Source organism: Sebastes umbrosus, chromosome 14, assembly GCF_015220745.1.
Source record: "Sebastes umbrosus isolate fSebUmb1 chromosome 14, fSebUmb1.pri, whole genome shotgun sequence".
Taxonomy (NCBI): Eukaryota; Metazoa; Chordata; class Actinopteri; order Perciformes; family Sebastidae; genus Sebastes; species Sebastes umbrosus.
Window position 1 is genome coordinate 3,015,839 of NC_051282.1, and position 25,897 is coordinate 3,041,735.

The window sequence follows — 25,897 nt, forward strand, 5'->3', positions numbered from 1 at the left end:
TCATGTACTCATACTTGCGAAACGGCTCCGATACAACGGCACCGTTACCACTTTACGGCAGCGTGACGTTAACCTCTCGTCACCATCTTTCGGGTCCTCACACTCCACCTCCCCGACGTTGCAGGCAAGACGGACCAGTGGTGCACCCGACCCCGCTGGTTCGGGATCCCACCTGAGCCATGGCACACCGGCCCTTACTTTCATTGCGCCACGGGGTTTTGCTTGCATTCTCTGACTCGCGCGTACATTAGCCTCCTTGGTCCGTATTTCAAGACAGGTCGGGTGGGTTGCCATTCCGCCGCAGACCCCTAATGCCTTTTACGTGGGCCGAACCCCGCCCTGGGGGCACGACGCGGTTGAGGCGCACTGAGGACAGTCCGCCCCGGTTGACAGTCACACCGGGAGCAGGGGGCCTCGTCCCTCCCCGGCGGGGAGAGAGGGCACAGCGAGTCCTTTGAGGTTTGGGCGGGGAGCGCTGTAAAGCTGCGGCCGCCAGCCACCTTCGTCCCGAGCCTTTCCAAGCCGACCTACAGCCGGTGGCGGCGCACCGCCTCGTATGCGGGACTCCCCAGCCTGCCGTGTGTCGCTCACACCCTCCAGCTGGCTGTTAACGAGGGTCTTTTGCACAGAGAAGTACTCGTATCGGTACTCGGTATCGGCGAGTACCCAAATGTAAGTACTTGTACTTGTACTCGATCTGAAAAAAGTGGCATCAGTGCACCCCTATACAGTATGCATTAACTGTTAATATTTGAGTACTCTCATCCCAACCGTTTGGCCCACCATTACTGGTATTTATCATTTTATTTATTATTATTACTTATTTTATTTTTTATTTATTGATTAATGTATTTATTTATTTATTCATTCATTTATTTATTTACAACATTAATCATTCAAAACCAAATGTGCTACAATCCACGTTAAAGGTTAGTTAAACATAGCATATTAATTACATTTTAATGACAGAATTAGTTTCGTTCTGATTCTAATCATCAGTTTGTAAAGTCTTACTGGCTTCACCTCTACTCTGAGTCTTGGGGAAGAAAAACAGATATCAGGGTCTTTAACCCGTACTTCAATAAACAGACTTTAATGGTCAGAATGGGTACTAAGTTTTGTTTTGTTTCTCCTCTGTGAGCTTAACCAGGCTGGTCATAAATTAACCGTCTCACCACTCTGTGCCCCCCTGAGGTCACATGCGGTTTCTGGAAGAAGTCTCAAGAATTAAGGAATAATTTCATCACCATTTGCATGTTTCAGTATTCTTTGTCTTTCGGTCATCATCATCATCATCACTACACCCGGCATCTTGGAAACATGGCTAAACAACCGTTCTCCTACGGCTGCTTTCAATGTCTCTGCGTACAATGTGTTTAGGAGGGACAGAAACAAGGGTAGAGGAGGAGGATTGTTAATCTATGTGAGAGAGACAATCAAATGCAGTCTCATTGAAAGGTCACATGAAACAGATCTGGAATGCATTTGGTTGAATGTCTGACTGTCTCCAGAAATATCTTTCATTGTTGTTTGTTTACATCGACCACTATCATGTAACGATCTGTTTTATGAACATCTACACAGCATTCTTAAAGAATGCAATGGCAAAAACTAATACTTACAGGTGATTTTAACATAAATTTAGATAAAAATCAGATAAAAAACAGGAGATAACAGACCAGTTCAATCTTACTCAACTGGTGCGAGGTCCAACAAGAGTAACCAATTCCTCCCAGATGCAAACTGACCTGATGTTCACAAACAAACCTGAGAGAATTACAAAATCTCATAACCTGCTAAACTGGTTAATCTGACCATAATATCACATTACTGAAACACTATCAGAACTAAACACTACTTCCAGAGGATTCCAATCATTTTGAAACTGCTCTAAAACAAATTGATTGGTCTAATCATCTGTCCAGTTGAGACGCTGAGAACAGCTGCAATACTTTTTTTGACAACCATGAACAAAGTAATATCATCCTTTACCACAAAGGTGCAATACAAACCTAGAGAAAAGAGCACTTTACTATGGCTCAATGACGAAAGAATGATGAAAGAGTGAGATTCTGCACTGAAAAGAGCACTTAAATCAGGTCATAATAATGATATTTTTACATCCCTTCGAAATAAGGTAGTGAGGAATATAAGGAAAGCTAAAGCTGATTGTTTTATTGGAGTAATTGATGGGTAATGGGGAAACTGATCTGGAAAAATCTTAATAAATTAACTGAAAGAAATAATGATCAGAGAACAAAGGAACCTGAACTTAAAGTGACCCAAGATCCTGACATGATAGCAAGTACTTTTAACAAATTCTTTATAAACTCAGTCGAGGAGCTGGCCCAAAGCTTCTCCTTCAGAACCATAGCGTATACCCCCATCAATGATACCAAACCTGGACAATGAACTCAGGTTTAACCAACACACCAATGACATTCAAAAAAGGAGCCATCAAAGATTATAAGTCATCCGCAAACTTAAAGGACTTTATGTTGCCCCCCCCCCCATCTCCTCCTACTGCTGTACCAGAGCATTATCAGCACATCCTACTCTACTGTTCCACCTGCTTTTTTAACATGTAATCCGTCACTAACCGGGCAAAACTCACACGCATGACCGCCACTGCTGCCAGGATAATTGGTCTCTCCACACCCAACCTCACAGAACTCAACAACAAAGCCATTGCACGCAATGTAATCTCAATAGCACAGGACATCACACACCAACTCAATAAACCACCTTACCAAAATGCCCCGCTCCGGACAGCGGTACAGAACACTGAGGTGCAATAGGGCTCGCTTTGGGAAAAGCTTTATACCTGCAGTCATAGCCACCTTAAACAACAGGCGTCGTTGAATAGGTCTGAGTGTGTACTGCTGTCCATTATTTTCTGTTGTTGTCGCTGTTGTATTACTGTTACTGTGTTATTGTGTGTGTTGGTGTCTGACAAATACAGTGCTGTGGAAGAGAATTTCCCCCTGTGGGACAATAAAGTCTAAAGTTTAAAGTCCGTAGTGCTCGATGAAGCATTGCATTGATAATATTTCTAATTTGTAATAACCTGCCCTGGGACTACAGAAAGAAATTAGCTTTTTAGCTAACTCTGGCACATTATTCCAAATGTTGATTAATGTGCTCAGTCCCTGCTAAATTAATAAATAAACTCTAAAAACCCCAAATCTCCCACCAACCCAACCCTCTAGATTACCAACAAAACACAAAATCACTGTTTGCCATCACAGAGCAAACCAGTCCACATACCAACCATACCCAATTTGCAATACACAAAACCATAGCAAGCAGTTTCCTACAATGCAAACCCATTAGCTTGTAACAGTTTACATATATATAGTCAAGCCCCCCCCCTCCCCAACAGTACACACTGCCCCTTCTAAACCCCACACATTTCTGAAATCCCACAATGTCATTAACCAGTATGCATATTCTGTCCCACTGGTCTGAACATCAACACTGGGTCGACAGGCCCACTCCCCTTCACCTGGTTCCTCCTGGTCAGCCATGTGACAAAACAGGAAGTTTAGCAGCACACATGTTGCCCTCTTTCTGAATGAGTACATGGATCCCAGATCCACAGAGAAAACCTCCCCCAGCTTACCACAGAGTACATTCGAAACATCAAGCACAGCTGCAACACGGTTACATTGAACAAACACATGCATGACAGTCTCAGGCATGTTACAAAAAGGTCATCCCCCCCACCCACCCACATTTGAGTCAACCTTTATCAGGAAAGTGTTTGTTGCCAGGGCCCCATGTATAACCCTCCACTCCTGACCTCTTTTGGAGAGGAAGCTTATAAAGCACCCTTCGCCTGAACCCTGCCATGCTCTGCCCACCCAGAACTCCAATGCCACTGATGTTCCCTCACCTCCTGCAGGGCCCTCAGTTTCCTGATCTTCACCAGTGCAGCATAAAGCACCTTCCCCTTCATCTCCCCAAACCTACCCAGGCTCAGAGTGGCAAAGGTCAGCAGCTGCCCACGCTCTTCCTGCCAGTCACTTGTCAGGGTGACCACATCCACGGAGAGGAAACAGGAAGGCGCCTCCCCCCCATGGCTGATTGAAAAAGTGCAACACCTCTCCCTTCAGCTTCTCCAGCAGTCTCAGTGATTTCAGCCCAGTCTGTTGTGCCAGGTCCTGCGGGGTCTTCCACCCCCCTGTCCCCACCTGCCTCAGGTGGCCTAGTGTAGTGATACCACCTGTCGTTATGCGATTGCTGACAGTGCCCGTCTGCATAGAGTGGTTTTCTCATACCCATGTTGCTGGCTCCATAACCCCTCTCAGTGTAGTGTTAAAGAGTGACCACGCCTTCAACGTCTCTCCATGGAAAGCAGGAAGCTCCGCAATGCTCAGACCTTCATGGGTTATCAGGAAATACTGCTGGTCCAGCCCTAAAACGCCAGCCTTCCTCAGCAATGCCTGCGCCAACTCCCCACCAGCACACGTCGGACCTGTACAGCAACCGTTGTGCTGCCTGGAGTCTAAAGGCAGCTGCTCTGCTTTCAAGCTCCACCAGGCTCCTGGCCCTCCGTCCTGTGCTGGTAAATACAGGACAGCAGCCTTGAGCCAGTGGTGCCCCGACCAGAAGAAGTACACTAGCGTCTTCTGGACCTCTTGCAGAAGACCCCGAGGAGGAACCATTACAGCCAGCCGATGCCACAAGGATGCTGCTGCCAGGTTATTTACAATGAGCACCCACCCTCGATATGATATATGATATGTTCTTCTTCTTAACCCAGCCCTCCGAGCCCAGGCACACACTTAACACCTTCAGCCCCTCTCTACCCAACTGCAGCTGCCCAGGCAATAGTAATGTTCTGCCTTTGTACATAACGAAGCCTCACTCTTCCCCAGTTAACTCTAGCTGAAGAAGCTCTCTCATAAACCTGAAGGCTACTCTCCAAAGCCTGTACATCCTGCCCATCTTTAACTAAGACTGAGATGTCATCCGCATAAGCGGAAACCTAGCTCTACCACTCTCGCCCCTTGCATCCTCTTTTGCACCATCACTAGCAACAGTTCAATAGCCAGAGTGTACAGCTGTACAGAGAGAGAGCACCCCTGCCTGATACCCCCCCTCTCCCCCTCCACCTCTACAGGCCTACTCAGCACACCCCCTACCTTGACCAAACGTGAGGCCCCAGCACGCAACCCTTTGACCCCTGCAATAAAGTAGTCCCACAACCAAATTCTTTGGCCCCGTCAGTCACAACACCAATTTACAAGACAGTCTTGATTCCCTCTCAGTAAATATCAAACCAGCTGCAAGAAACCTGGGTGTTTTATTTGATACAACACTTTGTTTTGAGTTGCAAATACACAGGGCGTTGTCTCTGTGTAAATCATCTACTTTAGAATGCTGCTGTAGCCAGAGCCGTGTGATAAAACTGAACATTTTTACATCAAAGTCTCACCTTCAATTAGGTCCACATGTTATTACTGCAAATGTCCTGTCCTTTTTTCTTTCCATCAAGTCTAACACTGTTGGCTCAAAGAGGTTTCAGACACTGTGTTTTCTGTGCTCTGACCGTGAATACACAAACTCCTGTTGGAGATCTGTACTGTAACAAGCCATTATCAAAGGGAAGCAGAGGCCACAGAATCCATTTGATGTTGTGGAGAGCATGCTGGGCTCGACCGGATCGATAACAAAGATATATTCAGGGAGCGCCGAGCACTGAGAGGATACGAGGACTCCCACACTCTCTGCGTGACACGTCCACGTTTGTTGTGTGTGCGTGTATGATGCATCAGCTTTCTCTTTAACGCCAACCAGCTCACCCACGCACCCTCAGTTTTAAATCTGCACAAACAGACAATGCACTCCCACACATATACATTTGTTTTTTTTATTTCCATATGTTTCTCACTCTTCTTTTTGAGATCTCCCTCTCTGTTTCATTCTCTATTTTCACATTCTCAAGACACCGCTGACATAAAGGCATGCTTAGTCAACCTTCCTTCCCTGCCCGAGGCAGCTTTAATGATCAGCTGTATCTCTATACTTGTACCTGAACCTATTTCAGATTCAGACCTTTAAGGATTAACCATTAATGTCTCTCCCTGCTGCTGCTCGCAGTCTGAATGCACTAATATATTTCACACAGACAGAAGGCACAGCTGTAAGCTCATGTAAAATGCAGATTTAAACCTGCAAAATGCACTCCCTCCTGTCTTCTGATGGCAGTGAAAAGTCAAACCGTAGAATCTACTCATTTCCTGCATGTCCTCACTGTTTTACACCACTGCAGATGTTTTTTTTTTAAGCTTAAAGGTCCCATATCGTGCTTATTTTCAGGTTCATAAGTGTATTTTGTGTTTCTATTAGAACATGTTTACATGCTATAATGTTCAAAAAACATTTTATTTTTCCTCATACTGTCTGCTTGGATATAGCTGTATTTACCTTCTTTTATGATACGCTCCATTTTAGTACATTGCAACAGAATTGCGTTGTTAGGCAACAGTTTGGGTCCATGTTTACTTCCTTTCAGCTGATGTTATTTTCATACACTGCAACAGGAAATAAACTGGGACACATTTAGAATTTTAACGTTTAAAACCGCGTAATGTTCTAAATATTGTATATTTGTGACATCACAAATGGACAGAAATCCAGAGGGCTTGTTTCAAACGCACAGTTTCTGAATACGGGCTGTGTGTATTTCTCCATGTATTGAGCATTTTGATAGTTTAACAGTATTTATATAGAACTTAAACCTGCTTTATAATATAAAAGCCATGAAAATGTCACTTTTTACAATATGGGACCTTTAACAAAGATTTTGTGTACTGTTCACGAAAATAGTGTGGGAATGAATAATCTGACTGATTGCTTTCAGAAGAAGAGCAGTTGGCCCATGTAACCAAGTTCAGCCGGGCTATTAACGTACAACGTACAATTTACAATATGGGACCTTTAATACATTAGGAGGTATTTTTTTTATTTTTTTTTTTACAGTGGTCTATTTTTCAATTCAGTACTTTGAAATATAATGTTTGAACATTAAATCAAAGGAGATTCTCCATTTTTTGATGCTAAAGTATACACTTTATTCAGGTTATTTTCAGTATCTTTAGCCTGCAGCTGACAGACGTGTCCGTCTTTGGTTTGTCTGGGCTTGACTGTGTGAACAGTAGCATCAGGGCCGTATGTACTTTCTGCAGCTACGGGCATTTTTAAGTCCCAACAATGACATTTTGGATTTATGTTTAGATTTGTAGCGCAGTGCTTGCTAAATATAAGTACAGTGTTATTACCCAGCTTGACGTAAAAAAATAAATAATTACTAAATAATGTGATTTCATAAAATGTATGAAGCATTTTGTGGATCCAAACACCACTTTTCTTTTCACAATGTTGAGATACATACAATGAGCTAATTCAATTATAACATGACATTATTTCAAATTGAATTGTTTCATATACCTATTACTTAACACCATATTCAAAGTATTATTTTGTTTACAAATCATTTGTATGATATTTTCATCTAAATGCGCCTGTCCCACACTTCTGAGTCTTTACCGCCACACTGAACCAATACCATAGTAGAAGTTTTATTCAAAGCCAAACAAATCTAGTTTCTATGTAAACAGAAGTTAGCAGGTGAGCTCATGGATGACAGGTTGGGCTGCCCCCATAGGTGACCCTCAAGATCAAGAAACAGCAGCGCGGTCAGGGTTCCCGTGCTGTCTTAATGTTATGGCTGATCGGTGTATCTTACTGGGGGGATTTTGGACTCACGACCTCAATATTTCTAAAATCTTGGCTACAGGTTAACACATTAAATATGGTTAAAAATGTGCAAATTGGAGAAGTAGAAAGAAAGAAGTATGAGAAATATGCCGCGGTGTCCATTTACACCTGTCCCTCAACGGCCCAGCCCAGTCCGGCATCACCGGCGGAGCACCGCTCCACCGCCTGCCTCCCCGCTGGTCCCTGGTTAAGATGTCTAAACCTGTAAACGGCCAACATTATGCACTGCCTTTATTTCAAAGAGTGTGGCCAAAGTATGGCTGGGTGGGCTTTGCTGTCGGATCATCGACGTTCTGAATTGAAATGTTAAAAAAACACAATGTCTCCAAGGGCGCTTTCACATTAGGTAGGATTGATCCATACCGTGCCCGAGTACGATTGTTAGTCTTTCCAAATATCACCAACTCTGGTTTGGTTGAAATAAACTCTTATTTCACAGAGTTTGCGGTGAAAATATGCCGACTCTATACACTGTTTAGTGTTTAGCGCTGTCTCTCTCTCTGCCCGCCGAGCAGCTGAGCGACTCTCGTTCTTTGGAGGCAGATCATTCAATTAGTTGAATAAATTAACAAACATCGCCCGACCCTATTGCCTACTATTGTCTATATTTTAAGAAACCTCTCGCCTGCCTTCCCCTGCTGTATGATCCACGGCCGTGCAGTTCAGAGGATGAGATCGGTTCATGCTGCGCGCAGATACAGACATACTGTAGATATGAAACAATTTTGTATGTATACAGATTTCGGAGGAGACCGGCGGCGTTGAAAAAAGCCTGACCTTACGCCTGAGTTAACGTAACTCATGTTAAATAGCGGTCCACTTCCGTGTTTTGGTACGGTTGGCTTTCACACCTGATGCAAACCGTACCCGAGTACACATGATCCGTACTCCAGACCACCTTTTCAGGTAGACTCGAGTACGGATCGACGAACCGTGCCCGAGTACGGTACGGAGCGTTCACACTAATCAATTGAACTGGACTTTGGGGACAAGTGTACTTGGATCCGGGCCCGGGTCCCTAATGTGAAAGCACCCCAAGAAACACGTCCTGTTCCGTGACAGGTGCGTGGCCGTAAGAAAAATCTAGTCTTATGGTGCTCTTGAGTGTAGCATTTGTCCAAATGTAGATGAGATAGAAAAACATGATTGCTCTTGTTAAGAGATTTATTAGCTCCACTGGGTTTAATGGAGGTTTTCTTGGTTGTTTATAAGGGAGTATATAAGGGTCCATGAGCTGGAGAGGTTCGGCAAAACTGACTTTGAATATTTCCAGTCTTGGCACGAGCATGTAAAAACTGCCCTAATTAGCTTTGAGGGGATGGTAAGTGTAAAAAAATAAATCATAGTTGGCATTCATTTCTGGCAGAATGGAATATTTAATGCTTTATTTTATTTATTCAACAACCTCCCCTCCTCCGTATTACCTCTGTACTGCGGGCGGAGGGCGCGGTTGTTGGGGCAGTCTCGGCCCTGCTTGCTGAAGTTGATGTTGGTCCGGATGCAGCGCTGCAGCAGAGGCTGGGTGGGCCGGGTGTTGTCGCTCATACTCAGGAAGATCTTGTAGGGCTCGTTCTGGCTGAGGAGGCGCAGGGAGTGCATCTGTGGAGGAGATGGGGGTGGTAAAGGAGAGTGGGTGGTTGGGTTCAGCTTGTTTAATTCACTAACACAATTCGGTTTAGCTCAGTTCAGTTAATCCCAGCGAAATTACTTTTTTATCCATTCGGTCCAATGACATTTGGAAAGTCAGTCAAGTTCAGTCAGCCGGCTCAGACAATGGAAGTCTCTCAAGCGGCACGGCTGAAGACTCGTGCACATGCTCTGTTCCAAACATTTCGGAAGTGGGAGGAAGCAAGAGGAAGCAAGAGGACCGAATGGGATGCCATCTTTGACCTTATCTTATCATTAATACATCCACGCCAGGCAATAAAAAGGCATCTGTTGAAAGGCACCCGTAAAATCGGTGGAGTTCCCTTCAACAAATGAAAACCTGTATATGTCACCACAGTCGGTGCAGAACGAGGGAGGAGAGAGGAATGAATAGATGGAGAGGTAAGGGAGGAAGGATAGAAGGCCAAGAAAATTAGAGGGTGGAGCAAATCTAAAAGAGCTGCTGAAATAGAGAAGTAAAAGAGGGAATGAAGAAGAAAGATTGTTGAGATCAGAGGATGGCTGAGAGCAGGAGTAAATACAGTGAGAGTAAAAGGCAGATGGTGTGTGTGGGAGTTGATCACACTGAAGCATGCAGGTGAGTGTCGCGCCGGATTGTAAATGTGTTGCACTTTGGGCGGGCGAGCTTCCTGTGGTTTGAATCTCATCCATCCAGCTGCTCTTCAGTGACATAAAAAAGGCTTTCTGGTCAGAACCAAGGTACAACATGATGTGCAGATTTTTTGCAGATGATGATATGTTTTACATCACCTACTAAATCTACTCCATTCTTACTGGGGATGCCAATTTTGAAAAATTGTCTTAACCGATAACCGAACCTCGTTAACCAATTATTAACCAACAAGATTTGTGCCTCACATGCAGCAGTGCACCAGCTGAAATGTATGAGGACAACAGACAACGGAGTCCCCAGTTCACCGTCCGGGAGCGTTGATTTAGCATGCAGCCACATTCCCAGTAAAAGTCTCCACCGCACATTTAGTTTAGTTTAGCAGGTTGTCCGCTGTGTGTCTGCCCGGCGTAACGACACTCCGTCTGTCCGGACGATAGAGAGTGTGATAGAGAGTGTGCCCGCTGTAGCCACACACATACGCTCTGTCAGCGCGGCGTAACTTCAGGGAGTTTCCGACAGACCGTGTGTTTGTGGCGGTGGTGATGTGCATTTTGTTGGTGTTGGTGGGTATTGTGAACGTAGGTGTAGCAGACAGTGTTTGTACAGTTTATTTGTCGGTGAATAAATGCTATAAAGCTACATCTCCTCAGCTCAAGCCATGGATGTATGAAGAGAACCGGATACAGCGTTGGAAGCGGGGCCCCCGGTCATTCATACAAGAGTTACTCATTGGCGCATGAAGCCTAAATGGCTCGAGTTCCGTTTGGATCTTGGCGGAGTAGCGTCCAAGATGGTTGGTGGAGTAGCGTCCGTTCGGTCAAATGACTCGTTTAGGGGGTCCTAATGTCACGCTGTCGTCACGGCTTGTGCTCAAGCCTCGGTCTGGGTCTCACTCACATGAAAGGAGGAAGGGAAATAACTCTGGATTCAGCTATTAGTGCGTTTTACAACTTTAAAAACTTAATATTTTAAATAAGGGCTATTAGAGTGTTCGTACGGGGGAGTTGATTCAGCTTAAAAAAATGATCTGCTGAGTTACAGACGTCTCTTTCCCAATGTAAGTCTATGAGAAAAAGTATTTTTGGGCCCAATGGCATCATGTGACTGACATGGAAGTTGCAGTACCGCCGTTTGGCCACTACGAAAGTTGGGATCAACGACCAGCGCTCTTCCTGGGGGTTTGATAGACGGGAGCCAACTTACTGTATCTGTAACGCCGGCTCCGCCTCTTAAGGTGGATCAGCTTTTCTCCTTAAATTGACGTTTTTTTCCACAGCTTTTTAAATAATTATGAACATTTCTTTTAACCGTTTTAACCGATAGCGTTAATCGGTTAAAATGCTTAATGTCGGTTAACGGTTCATTATTAACATCCCTAATCCTTACTGTTTCAAACAGACACAGAAGAAGAAGAAGAAGAGCATGTTTTTAGACCTTGGAGACTACTCAGAGTCAAAAGCGGGTGCTCTGTGTATATGCACTGCATTTCACGACATTACTGTTACAACACAGCCTATGCTATCTAAACCACTTAGGCTAAAGTAGATGCTTTCAGTTACAGGTTATGAAGTCGTAATTTACTATTCAAAGCTGTTTGTGCCCTTCCAGGAAATAAGAAATCACACTTCCGCCCCGATCAACAGAATGCTTGTTGCATGTCACATTTACTTATCCTTTCACTGGCGTACCTGCATCTGTGTCACGTAGACCGGCTTGTTGATGAGTATCCACGTGGACGTCTCGTAGCAGGGGGGGATGGTGATGGAGCCCTCGTAGGTGATGTAACGCGTGGTGTCGGGATAAAGTTCACCTATGTTCAGGCCCATTAATAAGAACGCATCATCTAGAGAGAGAGAGAGAGAGAGAGAGAGAGAGAGAGAGGGGGTTGAGGTGATGCAGTGTGTTGTGTTCACTGTCAAAGAAAGAAGAGCATACTGTGTGTGGTTTATGTAGAGTATTGCATCAGGGTATACATCTTTAATGTTTGGACCAATTAACAATTAAAAGGAATGATTTGCCTGAGAAAAAACAGAAATATGCTGGAGCAGTGTGTGTGTGTGTGTGTGTGTGTGCGTGTGTGTGTGTGCGTGTGTGTGTGTGTGTGTGTGTGTTGTATTAATTAAGGACAGTCACATTATGGGGACTCACCTCACGTTTATGGACAAACAGTAGCCGGCAGGAAACCGTTCAATTTTAAGGTTAAGTCCTGCCTCTTGGTTTAGGTTAGTGTATGTCCCCAGAGAATTAATAGAAGTCAATGTGATGTCCTCCTATGTGACAAAAACAAGTTTGTGTGTGTGCGTGGGTGTGTGTGTGTGTGTGTGGCTGCATAGCTTTGCTATGTTTAGCCCCATTAACAGGAAGGAACTCTCCAGAGGGCCGTACTTCACAGCAGACGGTGGAAAACAGAATTTGGCAATGTAGCACTGATTTGTATGAAATTAAGAATGTATTCTAGCTGAAGGCAAACACCGCAAAACATGTGTGTGGTGTGTGTGTGTGTGTGTGCGTGTGTGTGTGTCTCACGCTTGTAGTTGATTCTGGTGATGGTGTCTCTATTGAGCATGCGGTTGAGGAAGGCGTTGGAGTTCTCAGAGAGCTGAGAGATGGCAAAGAGAGAGAGGGATCACATATTCATCACAAACCACAGTACAACACGGACACACACACACACACACACACGCACACACACACACACACACACGCTCACGCACTGCCCCCGTGGTATACATATAAAATGCATAATCCAACTGAGAGGCTATGTTATGAGTTAAACCATCTTTTTACTAATGGATTTGTTTCTTGATCGGTCCTCGGTGATGGTTCCGGGTGCTCCCAGAAGGACTCGCTGACCTTTATGAAGATGGAGACCACAGCGATGCCATGGGGGCTCTTAGCTGCCTCAGTGTAGTTGGCATACAGATCCTGGTTATAATGGATCAACTGGACCTGAAAGAGACACACAATGACACAGAGGTACTCCAGCAGGACTGCAACTAATTCATATTTTGGAGTTTGACTTATGGTATTGATTAAAGGGACTCTATGTAAGAATCAGAAATTGCGTGTTAACAGCGACACCTGTGGCCGTTAAGTCAACGAAAGTCAGCGTCCTGTTGCTCGTGCTTGTGCTCACTCTACATAGACATGAACGAACATCGGTCAAAACAGTGAGGCCACACACGTCAGCTAAAAGCACAATATCACTCTATATTTCAGCTGCTTGGCAGTAATGTTAGCTGACCAGACGAAGGTCTCTCCATGAATCAATGCTGATCCTAGTGTTGGCTTTTCCTGCCTCAGACTCCCGACCGCGGCCGGAGGGAACAGGGGAGACACCGGAGTTTTGGTCGGGGACGATAACGTTTTTCTCACTGCAGAGCCGAAGCTCTCTCCATGAATCACTGCTGATACTGTGTTTTCCTGCTTCAGCCTTCCGTCTTCTGCAGTGTGTAGTATGCGTGCATGCACGTGAGAGGTGGAGCGTGTGAGAACGAGCGCGGTGTGTGAGTGAAGGCAAGCAGGCAGGCAGAGGAGCAGAGATTCCGGCCCTGGAGACCAAAGCTAAGGTCTACCCTGTGTCTTCTGGCCGCGGTCGGGGGCTGGAGCAGGAAGAGCTGACACTGTTTTGCAAATATAACTAGATATAACTTTGCGGTTTTGGTGCTTCCATGTAGCTCGTGTTGGAACAGCGTAGCCACACGCAAGTGTGCGCATGGGACACCGACCCGGTTTATACGTGTAAGAAGTTACAAACAGTACCTTTTTGATTGATTTAATCTTCAAAACAAAAAAAGACAATGTGAAACTACCCATCATGAACGATTTGCTGCACCATCCATTGAAATGAACTGATTTTGCTGAATGCTGTCTGTACAAGGCTTTAAGAGTGGAGTATACATAAAGTCTTTCTGCGTCCTTGTTAATGATAAACTAACTAACCATCCATTACTGCCAAGGATGTCGAGTCTGTGTGTCAAGTGGATACTGATTGGATCCAAACGGATCAAGCATACTGAGTATCAGCTTTGATGAAGGAGGTGAAAATAGGACTTTGAAGCATAAACAAAATGTTTTGGAGTTAGTTTCTATGACTTTTTATTCGTTCTCAGGAAGTTATTATAATATTACTGCTCTTTTCAGCTTTGTTAATTGGTAGTGCACCATTCTGCTGCCGGTGTTGATGTTCTTTCTCTATTAGGTTCTGTTAGGTATGTGCACGACATTTCGGATGGGGTCTGACTGTGCTCGGGTCCCCGTCAGATTGGGTCATTTCATAAATGTGGGGTTGGACCAAGCCCCCAGGAAGAGCGCCGGTTGTTGATGCCAACTTTCGGAGTGGCCACATGGCGGTACTGCAACTTCTGTGTCCGCAACGTGATGCATTGGGCCTAAAACAGACTTTTTCCCATAGACTTACATTAGGAAAGAGACATCTGTAACTCAGCGGATAATTTTATTTTAGGTAAATCAACTTCCCAGTATGAAAACTCTAATAGTCCTTATTTAAATCATTAGGTCCTAAGAGTTGTAAAATGCACTAATGGGCGAATCCAGAGTTATTTCCCTTCCTCCGTTCATGTGAATGAGACCCAGACCAAGGCCGGAGTGAGGGCTGGGAGGCAGAGTTAGCAAGCCGTGACGACAGCGTGACGGTTGTGAACCCGTGACCGAGCCATGTGACCGAGCGGACGCTTCGGCGCCCGTTCCGTGGGCCCAATTGATGCGGAAGATCGCCGGAAGATCCGGGTACTTTTCCAGTCAGAAGTCGAGCCATTTTGGAATCATAGGAATGAACAGGGCCCCGCCTCCAACGCTGTATCCAGTTCACTTTATACATCTATGGGTTGGGGTAGGTTTTCCACCGGTTACCCAGAGTATTTAGCCCAGGTGGATTGACTTCCACATTCTGTGTTGATGATAGACTTCATTAACTTAGCCTCGTCGGTTACTAGCTACAGTTCTTATTTACCCATTAAAGATTGTGGGGGGTTCCTTATCTGCTGCGAGGGTCCAAGGACAGAGGGTTTCATATGGTGTATAGATTGTAAATTTGTGGTTTTGAGCTATATAGATCAAATTGTCTTGACATGAATTCGGCTGTAGTTGTGGTGCTTTTGCTCTGCCCGACGAATTTCGACTCAACCTCTGAGATTAGCTCTTCCTCCAGAACAGATGTAGAAACCCAAACCCAATCTGCATAATAAGAGGGAGAAGCATGTCAAGCTTCACAGCTTCCTTTTTAACATCACTGTGTGTCTCTCTGGACATGAGTGCATTTACAAAACGGGAGTTGAAGACAGAAAAGCTCAATGAATCTCCACAGAGACAAGAAAACAATCTTGACAACCACAAGTTTGGATTGATTTCAATGTGGATAACAAGCTTTGAGATCAAGAGTGCTCACATATGAAAAAGTTTTACTCTTAATGAGAGATTCACAACTTGCTCTGTGTGGGTGCATTTTACTGTTTTATGTGTGCGATAACAATCATGTCGTCATTATGTCTCCGTTTGCTATCAGCAATGATCTTATCATCCTGGTAGTATTCACTGCGCTTCTGCCTATGTAGATGGGTTTGTATGTGTATGTGTGTGTGTTCTTACCTCTCCAGGAAAGCCCTGTCCATTGAGCAGGTGCTCTGAACCCGTGGAGTCCTCGCTCCCAAAGTGGAGACGGACCTCCTCCAGCCTGTAGCTGTAGCCCAGAGGGCCCCCGGAGATGTTCACCAGGTGGGATTTGTCTGGCCGTAGGGACACGTGCTTCCCCGTGTTGTACATGGTGCATCCTATCTACAGAGAAACACACACAGGGATGGCTGTAATTTCACTACTCTGTTACCACTGCAACAGATAACAGCATTATATTTAGTATTTGTGCATCTATTTCTACACGTGGAATGCTATTTGCGCATTTGCAGATTGCTTCCTGTGCATTTAGGGGCCACATGACATTTGTAACCTGTTTGTATATGGAATGTTGTCCGATTCGTACCAGTGCAGATCATTTTACATGTAAACCTATAACATTTTTATGTGGAATTAAAATAGGTATTTACAGAGTAAGTTATGCTTATTTGAAAATCGACCTGTATTTTTGTGGATGTGACTTTACACAACACAAATACAAAAATACGGTTGTGGGTAGTGAAATATCTGTAGATCATGGAACACATTTGTGAATTGTCTTCTATGGATTACAACTCTTATCTACAGATCTGCTGCGGTACGAATCGGACAAAATTCTGTAAACAAGCAGGGGTAAGTTACAAATGTCATGTGGCCAATAAATCCACAGGAAGCGATATGCAAATGCGCAAATATCAATCCACGTGTAGAAATAGATGCACAAATGCGTATATATCACTTTACATGTAAACCTTAAAATATGTATTTACAGAGTAAGTTATGCGTATTTGCAAATCGCCGTTTATTTTTGTGGATATGACTTTACACAACACAAATACAAAAATACATGTTTGTGGATAGTGAAATATTTGGAAATCATAGTACACTTTTGGGGATTGTCTTCTGTGGATTACAACTAATTAAGTCCAATAAAAACTTCCATACAATGCCTTCTTGACCAATTAGCTTGTTGAATCTATTCCGTCATGAACAGATCCTCTCAGTCTTTCAAACATCATATCGAGTGTCGTGGTGAAGTCAGGTTTCAAATACTGTTTTATTTTGCTGCAAGGAAAAAATGTATTCAAGCGACACTTTTATCAGTAGTTGATTATGGTGATATTTTATATATGCATGCAAATTCATCTTCTTTGAAAATGATAGATTCATTATACCATGTAGCGTTAGCATTCGTCTCTGATTCAGGTTTCCACACATGGTTATGAGACAGTTGGTTCTACAATCGTAGAATGGAGCACATGTACAAGTTCTCTGCTGACGCCTAAAGCCGTCACTATCGGCCACACAGACATATCAGGCTCATTGGAAATGAACTGCGCCTCGCCTGGAAAGTAGAACGACGAGATCAGGCGGCAGCAGCAGCAGGGGGCGGGGACAAAGAGCTGCGGTCAAGTCGGACAGTTTCTAGCCGTTTCCAGCAGCCTTCAAAGAATTTACAGGAAGTCATAGAAAGAGTTACTTCCTGTTAGATCCGATCTGTAGGCCATTTGCAGTTTTCAGACCACGCTGGGATTTATTTATATTTGTTTGTAAATCTATGTGGAAATGTGCATGTATCTGGCATTGGATTCTATCCTTTATTATTTGTATGTCCGCTTTGTAAAGCACAAAATGAGCCCTCGTTTTGATAAGTGTTATATATAAATAACCTTCATTACTATAATAATTATCAACCACACAAGATATGTTGAACAGATGAAACCTTCATTGCACAACATGAGACTAATATCCTACAATCTAGTGTTAAATAATTACACAGAAAGTTGTGACTTTCTACTACAGTTGGTGTTGCTGTCAAAACTGAGAGCCAATCAGCTCTTTGATCAGGCAACAGCCAGGCGTTTCCCATAATGCCCTGGGTCTTGCAGTCGGTGGAGAGCAACTGCGGCGCCTGGCTCTAAAAACTGCGGCCGCCTCAATGAGGTTATCGTCGTGCGAGTTGGCATCAAGTCGGACACAGATCTAACCGGCATACGTTGCGCGGCGATCGGCGGTGATTGGTTCTGCGCAGGCCTGGCTTGTCTCCAACGAGCCTATTGTCAGGGGAGGTGGAGGGGTCGCGTGTAACAGCAGCATGAACAGACTAAAGGCAGAGAGAGAATCTTATTTAAAAAGAGACAGCAGCAAGATGATAGACTGACAATGTAGGTGTGTCCCAGTGCTATTGGATGGATGTGACCAGCTGATATCAGAATGGACAGCCCCAAACCCTCAAATGACAGCAAGAAAATTATGAGTGAGTGTGTGTGTGTGAGAGGAGTGAATGGCAGGATGTATGAGAAATAAAGCACTGGCTGAAGCATGTCTTCCTGACTGAACTTTCGCTAGAGCTTCATTTAGTGTCATAATATGAAAAAAAAAATCACATATTGCTACTGTAGAACACGGAAAATACAAGAAACTACCATTCAAGACTTGAGAAAAGTCAGTTAAGGTTTCCTCTCCTTATCTCTAACGCAACAGCACTGGAGATAAACTGGAACAAGATCTCGGGTCTATTACCATGAGGGTGCCGCTTCATGACACTTCTGCTTTAAGTGCTGTAATGGGGCCCCTATTCTATTTTTACCCTGGGTAATCCCATCGCCTCTAGCCCTAGCAGCACCATGGCCCACTTCTACAACTGTACCAGCTTTGTCTTCTGACAAAATGCAGAATGGAGAAGGTAGGATGTGCTGTGATGTGCAACAGGGTTTGCTGCAACCTGTTTTTTTAATGTCCATTTCAGTGAGCTGACTGTCTCAGCCCGATTATTGAACGAGAGGACAGTTCAGCTTCACCTGTTCACTCTGGATATTAATGTGGTGTTATGATCTGTTTTATAAAGTCAACCAGAGCGAGAGGCGGTGTATGTTGTAGACAGGATAACAGAACTATAGAGTGCTGTCTTAAATGATATAGGTTTTATATGTTTGTTCATGTACTGTAGGCTGATATTATTTAATGTCATTAATATGTTCTGGACCTATTGACCCATTTAGAGTTTATCTATGGTCTCTTCAAAGGGCTTATTACGCTATCCTAACTCACACACAGCTTGTCTGCCAACCAACAGATCATACAAACAAAAAAGAGACAAGAAAAATAATTGATGTTATATATTTATTTTATACATTTATTCAGTATCATAATAATAAAATAATAATAATTTTATTTATATAACACCTTTCACTGGGCCAACAGGGTTACAAAGTGCTTCATAAATAATACAAAATAACCAGAAACATATTAAACAAACACAAGACTTTCAAGCGGGAGGACCGTGTTCGAGACTGCTGTTGTGTTTTGCAAGTTACGTTAGTGACGGTTGTCACACGTTTGTCACGTGACGTTACGTTGTTTCTGTACGTGTTTTACTTAGTTTATGTTTTTATTTAAAGCATGGATGTATTAAGATAACTGGATACAGCGTTGGAGGCTGGGCCCCGTTCATTCCTATGAGAGTTGCTCAGTGGCGCATGAAGCCAAAATGGCTCGACTTCCGACTGGAAAAGTTCCTCGGCTCTTCCGTCAATCTTCCGCATCCATTGGGCCCACCGAGCAGGCGCAGTAGCGTCCGCTCGGTCACGGGGTCACAGCCGTCACGCTGTCGTCACGGCTTGCTAACTCCTCCTCCCAGCCCTCGCTCCAGCCTCGGTCTGGGTCTCATTCACATGAACGGAGGAAGGGAAATAACTCTGGATTCAGCTATTAGTGCATTTTACAACTTTTAGGACCTAATGATTTAAATAAGGGCTATTAGAGTGTTCATACTGGGAAGTTGATTCACCTAAAATAAAATTATCCTTTGAGTTACAGACGTCTCTTTCTCTTGTAAGTCTATGGGAAAAAGTGTTTTTGGGCCCAACGGCATCACGTGATGGACGCGGAAATTGCAGTACCGCTGTTTGGCCACTACGAAAGTTGGCATCAATGACCGGCGCTCTTCCTAGGGGCTTGATTTTATGACCAACCATGACGTTTTCCCTTAACCTACCTAAGTGGTTTTGTTACCTGAACCTATGTGAGTTGCTTTGTTGCCCCCTGCTGGTTACAAACGTTAATACGGCTGTGTAATATTCACGTCTCTACGAGGCAAAACGTCCCTCTGACGCGCTGTCCTGTGGTGGGCAGGCGGGTTTATTACAGCATGTTGGTCATGTGTTTGCTATTTAATTGAAGCAACTTGCAGCTTGTTCTATGTTTAAAATCATTTAAAGAGATAAGGTTCTCAAGTTTCAGCTTGGCCTGCAGATCGTTCCAAGACATGTACTTGTTTACTGTGTCTTCTTCTATCGCCCCTTTGCATTCAATGTAGGATTGTTGTCCTTTGCCTTACTTTGACATACAGAACTAATTCCTCTATATTTACAGTGTATGACAAATAAAGTGACTCTGTTTGTTTGGATTCTTGTTGCTCATATTATGGCCCCAGAGCTGTATGTAGTCAGCTCATCACAACGCCCCTGGCAACACATAAACCAGTAATGCTCTTTACCTGCATGCCAGCTCTATTCATCATACATATTACATGATGTTCACATGTTCATTACTGCGGTTGGTATATAATAAATGAGGAAAAAAGCACTCAGCCTCAGTTTAATTGTGGCATGCCACTGCTGGGGTAGTATGAAATTAAAGCATTACTCACCAGCCTGTGGAATCTATTCACAGCATAATCCTTACAGAAAAGCACAACATTATTTTAAAAGAGGCTAAGGATTTAGAATCTAAAAATGACTGAATGATTTCCACTCTTCTATGCCACTCAACGACATCACACACTCAACTTTCTCCCTCTTCCACGTGAGACCCTGTGAGCTCGTATAGGATTGTTCAAAGCTGGATTCTCTCTCAACTATGCAAACATGTAAACTTATCATTTCAACCTCAGCTGTCAGACTGATTCATTTTACTCATTATTATTCATTTTCTTAATGTTATGTCAGCTTATTTCAGTTGCACATTAGTGTGTATAAACTCTAAATATATTCAGATTTGATCCATGATTAAGGCCTGGTCACACCAGCATCTAAAACTGCAAAATTTCGCACCAAAATCATTTCTTTCCACTAGATTTGCTGGGATTAGTGGATTCACGAACAAGGGCGAAGCAAATCCATACCAAGTACAACTTTTGAATAATGTTAACCTGCAAATTTGTGCCGTTGACTAATAACAAACCATCTGGACGGTGCAAACTTTTGAGGGAACGGATCAGTCTGAGTATCCAAAACAGGAAGCTACTGTAGCTTATTAGCTGACAGGATTTATAATTCGCTTCAATTCAGAGTGGCTTTATCGGCATGAAAGTTTCAAAAGCAATGTTGCCAAAGCATCGAAATACAAAACACAAATACACAATAATAATAATATGAATATTAAAGTGTCAGTAGGCAGTATATTTTTGGCATCATTTGGCAAAATTTCCATAATAACCTTTCAGCATATTCAAGTGTTCTGAGAGAAAACTAGACTTTTTGCACCTCCTCATGGCTCTGTTTTCAGGCTTTAGAAAATCTGGCCCGTGACGGGAGACTTTGACCAATCACAGGTAATTTCATTGCGAGAGCGTTCCTATTGGCTGTACTACGGTCATGTGACCGGAACTTGGCGTTTCTTCACCAGATTTCACAATGGCGGCTTCAGCACCAAGCAGCTTCAGCTATAAGGTACAGCTGATGACAGCTGTATCAGTGAAACATCATTGTGACGGCTAAATGAAAACAGCTATTTTCTGAATGGTTTTGGGTTTTTTTAACATTCATTTCTAAAACATAACATGAGCTGAAGTTACAGCGGAGGAGCAGCTGTTCTTACAGATGAGCAGCACAGAAGCTATAATATCTCAAAGGATTTCCACATCTTTTAACAAAACTGCATTAGATGACGGAGATTATTGCACAGCGGGTGGGCTTCGGGAAACACATGTGGGAGCTCCCTGCACTGGATCGAGCAAAACAAATCAAACATACTCCAAGTAATTGAGTACAAACAGGTTAAAACTGTTTGATGTGTGGTCTCAGAAAACCGAACCAGCGTGAGGCAAATCTTCAAAGCCCTTAGCCTGTTTTCTGCCAAGCTTGTGTTGGAATCAAATGTATGCAGAGAGAGAGAGGCAAGACTGAGGGACACGAGGGGTCGATAGAAGAGGGAATGAAGAAGATTTTGAAAAAGTAGAAAAGCCAGTGGGGGGGAAAATGTGACACTGGTGAACAAAATGAGATGAAAGTGGTGGCTGGAAAATGGACAAAAGCAGAGAGAAGCAGAGAGGATGGAGATGGTATTAATAATGGCAAAGATGAAACTGAAGAAGAGGAAAGCCGTGATGGCTGAGTGGTTGGACATAATGAGGAACTCTGAGCCGGCTCGAACCCTGCTGACGGAGGTGAAACGGAGGAACGTTAAATGTTTGTCTTTTTTTTTTTTATCTGTAAATGATCTGACTGAAGTGCTATTCATATGGGAGGGCACAACTTTCAGTTTCATCTCCCACTTTGTCTTGAACGTCTTATGGGGACGATGTAGCTTTCACTGGATTCAGTTAGGAGCTGAATCCATTCCTGTTTCTCCCAGATTTCCCAGCTGGGCCATCAGAACCATGGATGTATTAAAGGGGTACTCCAGCGGTTTTGTACTGTACTCGCATAAAGTTGAGGGAATTGCAAGAGATAGATCTAAATAAGAATCGTAAAAAATCAGTGGAGGCCGAGATACCTGAGTAGTCCCTACTGGGTCAATCGCTGAAAACACTAGATCCTACATTTCCCATAATGCAGCTCAACAGCGTCTTTTCATCAGACCCTCCATGTCTGGTAAACACCCACATCTTTCAATCTCCACACCCCCCCCAAGTTCGTAGCTCAAGCCCAAGCCTTGATAACCTCGATGACATCAGGGGATATAGTCATGATAGCCTTTCGGTTAGTGGAATTAAGTTCAGAGTTCTGGCGCTTCGCGACAGACTCATTGAGTGAGCTATTAAAGCTGAAGTACAGGAGATTGGATTAAATATGATTAAAAAAGTTATTTTTATAAAACGCTATATCGTGACAGTAGTACATGAAACAGGTAACCTGAAAAAAAACATGTGCCTCTGTGTGCTCCGGTGCTTCTAACGGCATCTGCACGATTTCACAGACCGGAGGAAAACAAGCAGTAAGAGCTGATCTGAGGTCTGCTGTCTTTGAGAGCCGACTGTCAGTCACTCGCGAACTCCGACCAAACGGTCAAACTAGGCAGCGCTGATCGAATATGAATCAATATTATGTTACGTTAATTCCTATTTCTCTCCTCAGATGTTCTCAGAATCATCCTGTAGTGCACGGTTTAGCTGGAAAATTAGAAAGTTTGTGACCCAGCAGCCATGTTGGAAATCTCTTTAAGGAATGCCAAGTTCCGGTCACATGACCGGAGCACAGCCAATAGGAACGCTCTCTCGATGAAATGACCTGTGATTGGTCAAAGTCTCCCGTCACGGGCTAGATGTTCTAAAGCCTGAAAACAGAGCCATGAGGAGGAGCAGAAGTCTAGTTATCTCTCAGAACACTTGAATTACAATATGCTGAAAGGTTATTATGGAATTTTTGCCAAATGATGCCAAAAATATACTGACTACTGAAGCTTTAATAGCACAGAGGCTGACAACGGCAGGGAGAGACAGCCGGCAAAATTTCACATCGAACTCTGTGAATTAAGGCTTTATTTCAACCGCACCAGAGTTAAAAGTTGTTGGACTAACCAAGATGGGTTTGATGAGTTTTGAATTTAATGATGTTTTATGTTGTTCCTGTGAAGTTTGACGTGTTTTACGAGCTGCAAAGTAAAATTACTGTTTTTCAATGGAGTCTGGTGGCTTTAAGGAGAGCATATTAATTGTATGTTTATAAATTTACAATTGTCCAAATCCCTGTTGATTTTATCTATTTTTTAATAGGCCTGCATGTTTTGAATCTGTTTATATTAAAGGCAGGGTTGACAATGTTCTCCACTACTTGTTCTAATGGTTGAAATGGTCTTTACACCCCGACAGCGATCCATTACTGATGAGCTCTGAAAAAGAACCGGAAAAGAGCCGTCTACCAATCACTGCCTCGATGTCCGCTTGGAAAGAACCAATCAGATGCCTCCCTGCTCGTACTCTACCCTTGGTGTGACGTAGCTCCTGAGGAGATGCTACTTTCAAATTATGATAGCTTTCCAACATCATCAACCCTATCTTTAATTATATTTAAAAAAATATATATAATAAAAAAATACCACGCTCATTTCTTCCCCACACCTAGGAACCAAAAATGTCGATAATAATAATAATTGCAATACAGCCTGATGTTTGTTCCAAAACAGCCTGGAGCTGCCCCGTGTAACATGACTGTGGAAACCTATGGGATATCAGAATCTCAGAAAGGAAACGTAGCGTCATGCGGTGCTAATTTTCCCTCGAAGATAAAATAGGTGGCACACAGCAGCAACACGAGTAACTGCTTCAAACATTTCAAAACATACACCCTGAAGGTTACACGGAGGTGATGTAAGGTTACCACCCTCTGTCCGACAAAAGACGTTGCAGGAGAGTTTGGAGAAAGGCAAAGCATATCCAGGTACAGGTCTGTCTATCTACCCTAAATACCTAAACTTCATCATCACAATCTCATTTTAAATTTGGTTGCTACACCAGTTTCAAATTCTTCAACTACAGTAAAGCAGTCGTCGGCAGTGGAAATCTTGAATCTCATACTCCCTCCAACAATGCTCATTTAAACATGCAGGCTGTATAAAATAAAGGAAAATCACACAAATGAAAGCAAAATGGGAATCTAAGACACAAAATAGTGTATAAAAACATTGTGCTAAAATATAAACATAAATAAAATGTAAAATAGAATACTATACATTTTTTTTCAAAAAAATTCCATTATTTAAAAAAAAAAAAAAAATCACATACCAATTGAAAAAATTATCAGTAGGCTATTGGTATCAATATTGTTAAATTGGAACAAAAAGTATCGGTATCGTATCGAATTGAAAAAATCTGGTATCGCCCATCCTACCAAGGACTCTTCCTCTGTCATCAAGAACCACATTTTTTTTTAAAGAGTTTGAGCAAACGGTCAATTATGCACAGAAGCATATGCTAATTTAGAGGGGATGTCATACATACAAAAGACACATCATAGGAATCATTTATTTTATACACTCTAAGAAAAGACCGTAAAAATATGGGCCAATGTCCCATGTTAATATGAAGGAATTTTCTGTATCGATTTTTCACAGGAGTTTTACCCGTAATTTGAAATACGCATTGCATTGTGGGAACACAAACCTAATGCAAAAGTTGGAAGAGGCAGAGACCGTCACACACGGCAAAGTTTAGTTCAAATTTAGTGAAACTTTTCTCACACTTCTGTGGTAAAAAATCAACAATTAATGTCTAACCAGAGTGATTTATGTTAAGACTTAACGTTAGCTCAGTGTCGTTTTAGTTGGAAAGCTGTTTTGTTGTTTAGTTCAGCTGTTGTCGACCGTTAACGTTACCAGACACGCCAGGAATATTTTGCTGACTCATTTTGAGACTAACCCAAGTTTGGTATTGTAATTTACGTTTTACCAAAGCTTATATTTTAGACTTCAGTGGACGTCAGGTAGAATTAGCCACAGTTTTAGCCTCAGGTGGTCCGCAAAGACCGATAGGTAACGTACAAACGCTAGCGTTGGCGTCTGATTTCCCTCCAGAATGTAAAGGTTGGACCTGCTATTTGGCTCGGTACGAAGGGTATACTGCAAATCGACAGAATTTTCCGTTTTAGGATTAACAGAAATGTCCGTGAATGGTATAGGCTACGGAGGACATCCTGTAAATCAACAGGAATTTCCATTTTAGGGTTGAAGAAAATATCCGTAAACTTAACGGAAAATGTCCTGGTAATTTTCTGCCAGGACATTACCTGTCTTTCTACGGATTTTTTTTCTTGGAGTGTAGTTTATCAAAGCATATGCTCCTTTTCTTCAGCGTAGGTACAGTACGTCAGAAACTGTCAGATGACAGATATGAGAGACAAGCAACAGAGAGGCAGAGAGAAAGACACTACAATACACAACGACAGAGAGACTCAAGGTTATCTGGTGCTTCCCAGAAAAGTCATTTGTCAAAAGAATAACACACTTTGCTCGGTTCATACCGTTTTGCTTCTTTGAGGTGTTCAA

General features: G+C 43.2%; 1 protein-coding gene across 2 annotated transcripts in view; it reads right to left on the reverse strand.

Moving 5' to 3' along the window:
• LOC119502245 (carbonic anhydrase-related protein 10-like) overlaps positions 1-25,897 on the reverse strand; it is a 105,911-nt gene that overhangs the window by 8,079 nt on the left and 71,935 nt on the right. Inside the window, exons 4-8 of one of the 2 annotated variants that reach the window (XM_037793109.1) lie at positions 15,674-15,859; positions 12,920-13,015; positions 12,593-12,665; positions 11,755-11,909; positions 9,210-9,384 (exon numbers count right to left, since the gene is read on the reverse strand). In XM_037793109.1, the coding sequence (XP_037649037.1) occupies positions 9,210-9,384; positions 11,755-11,909; positions 12,593-12,665; positions 12,920-13,015; positions 15,674-15,859 (685 nt within the window). Of the gene's footprint in view, positions 1-9,209; positions 9,385-11,754; positions 11,910-12,592; positions 12,666-12,853; positions 13,016-15,673; positions 15,860-25,897 lie in introns of both variants that reach the window. The other variant, XM_037793107.1, reaches the window with a different exon arrangement.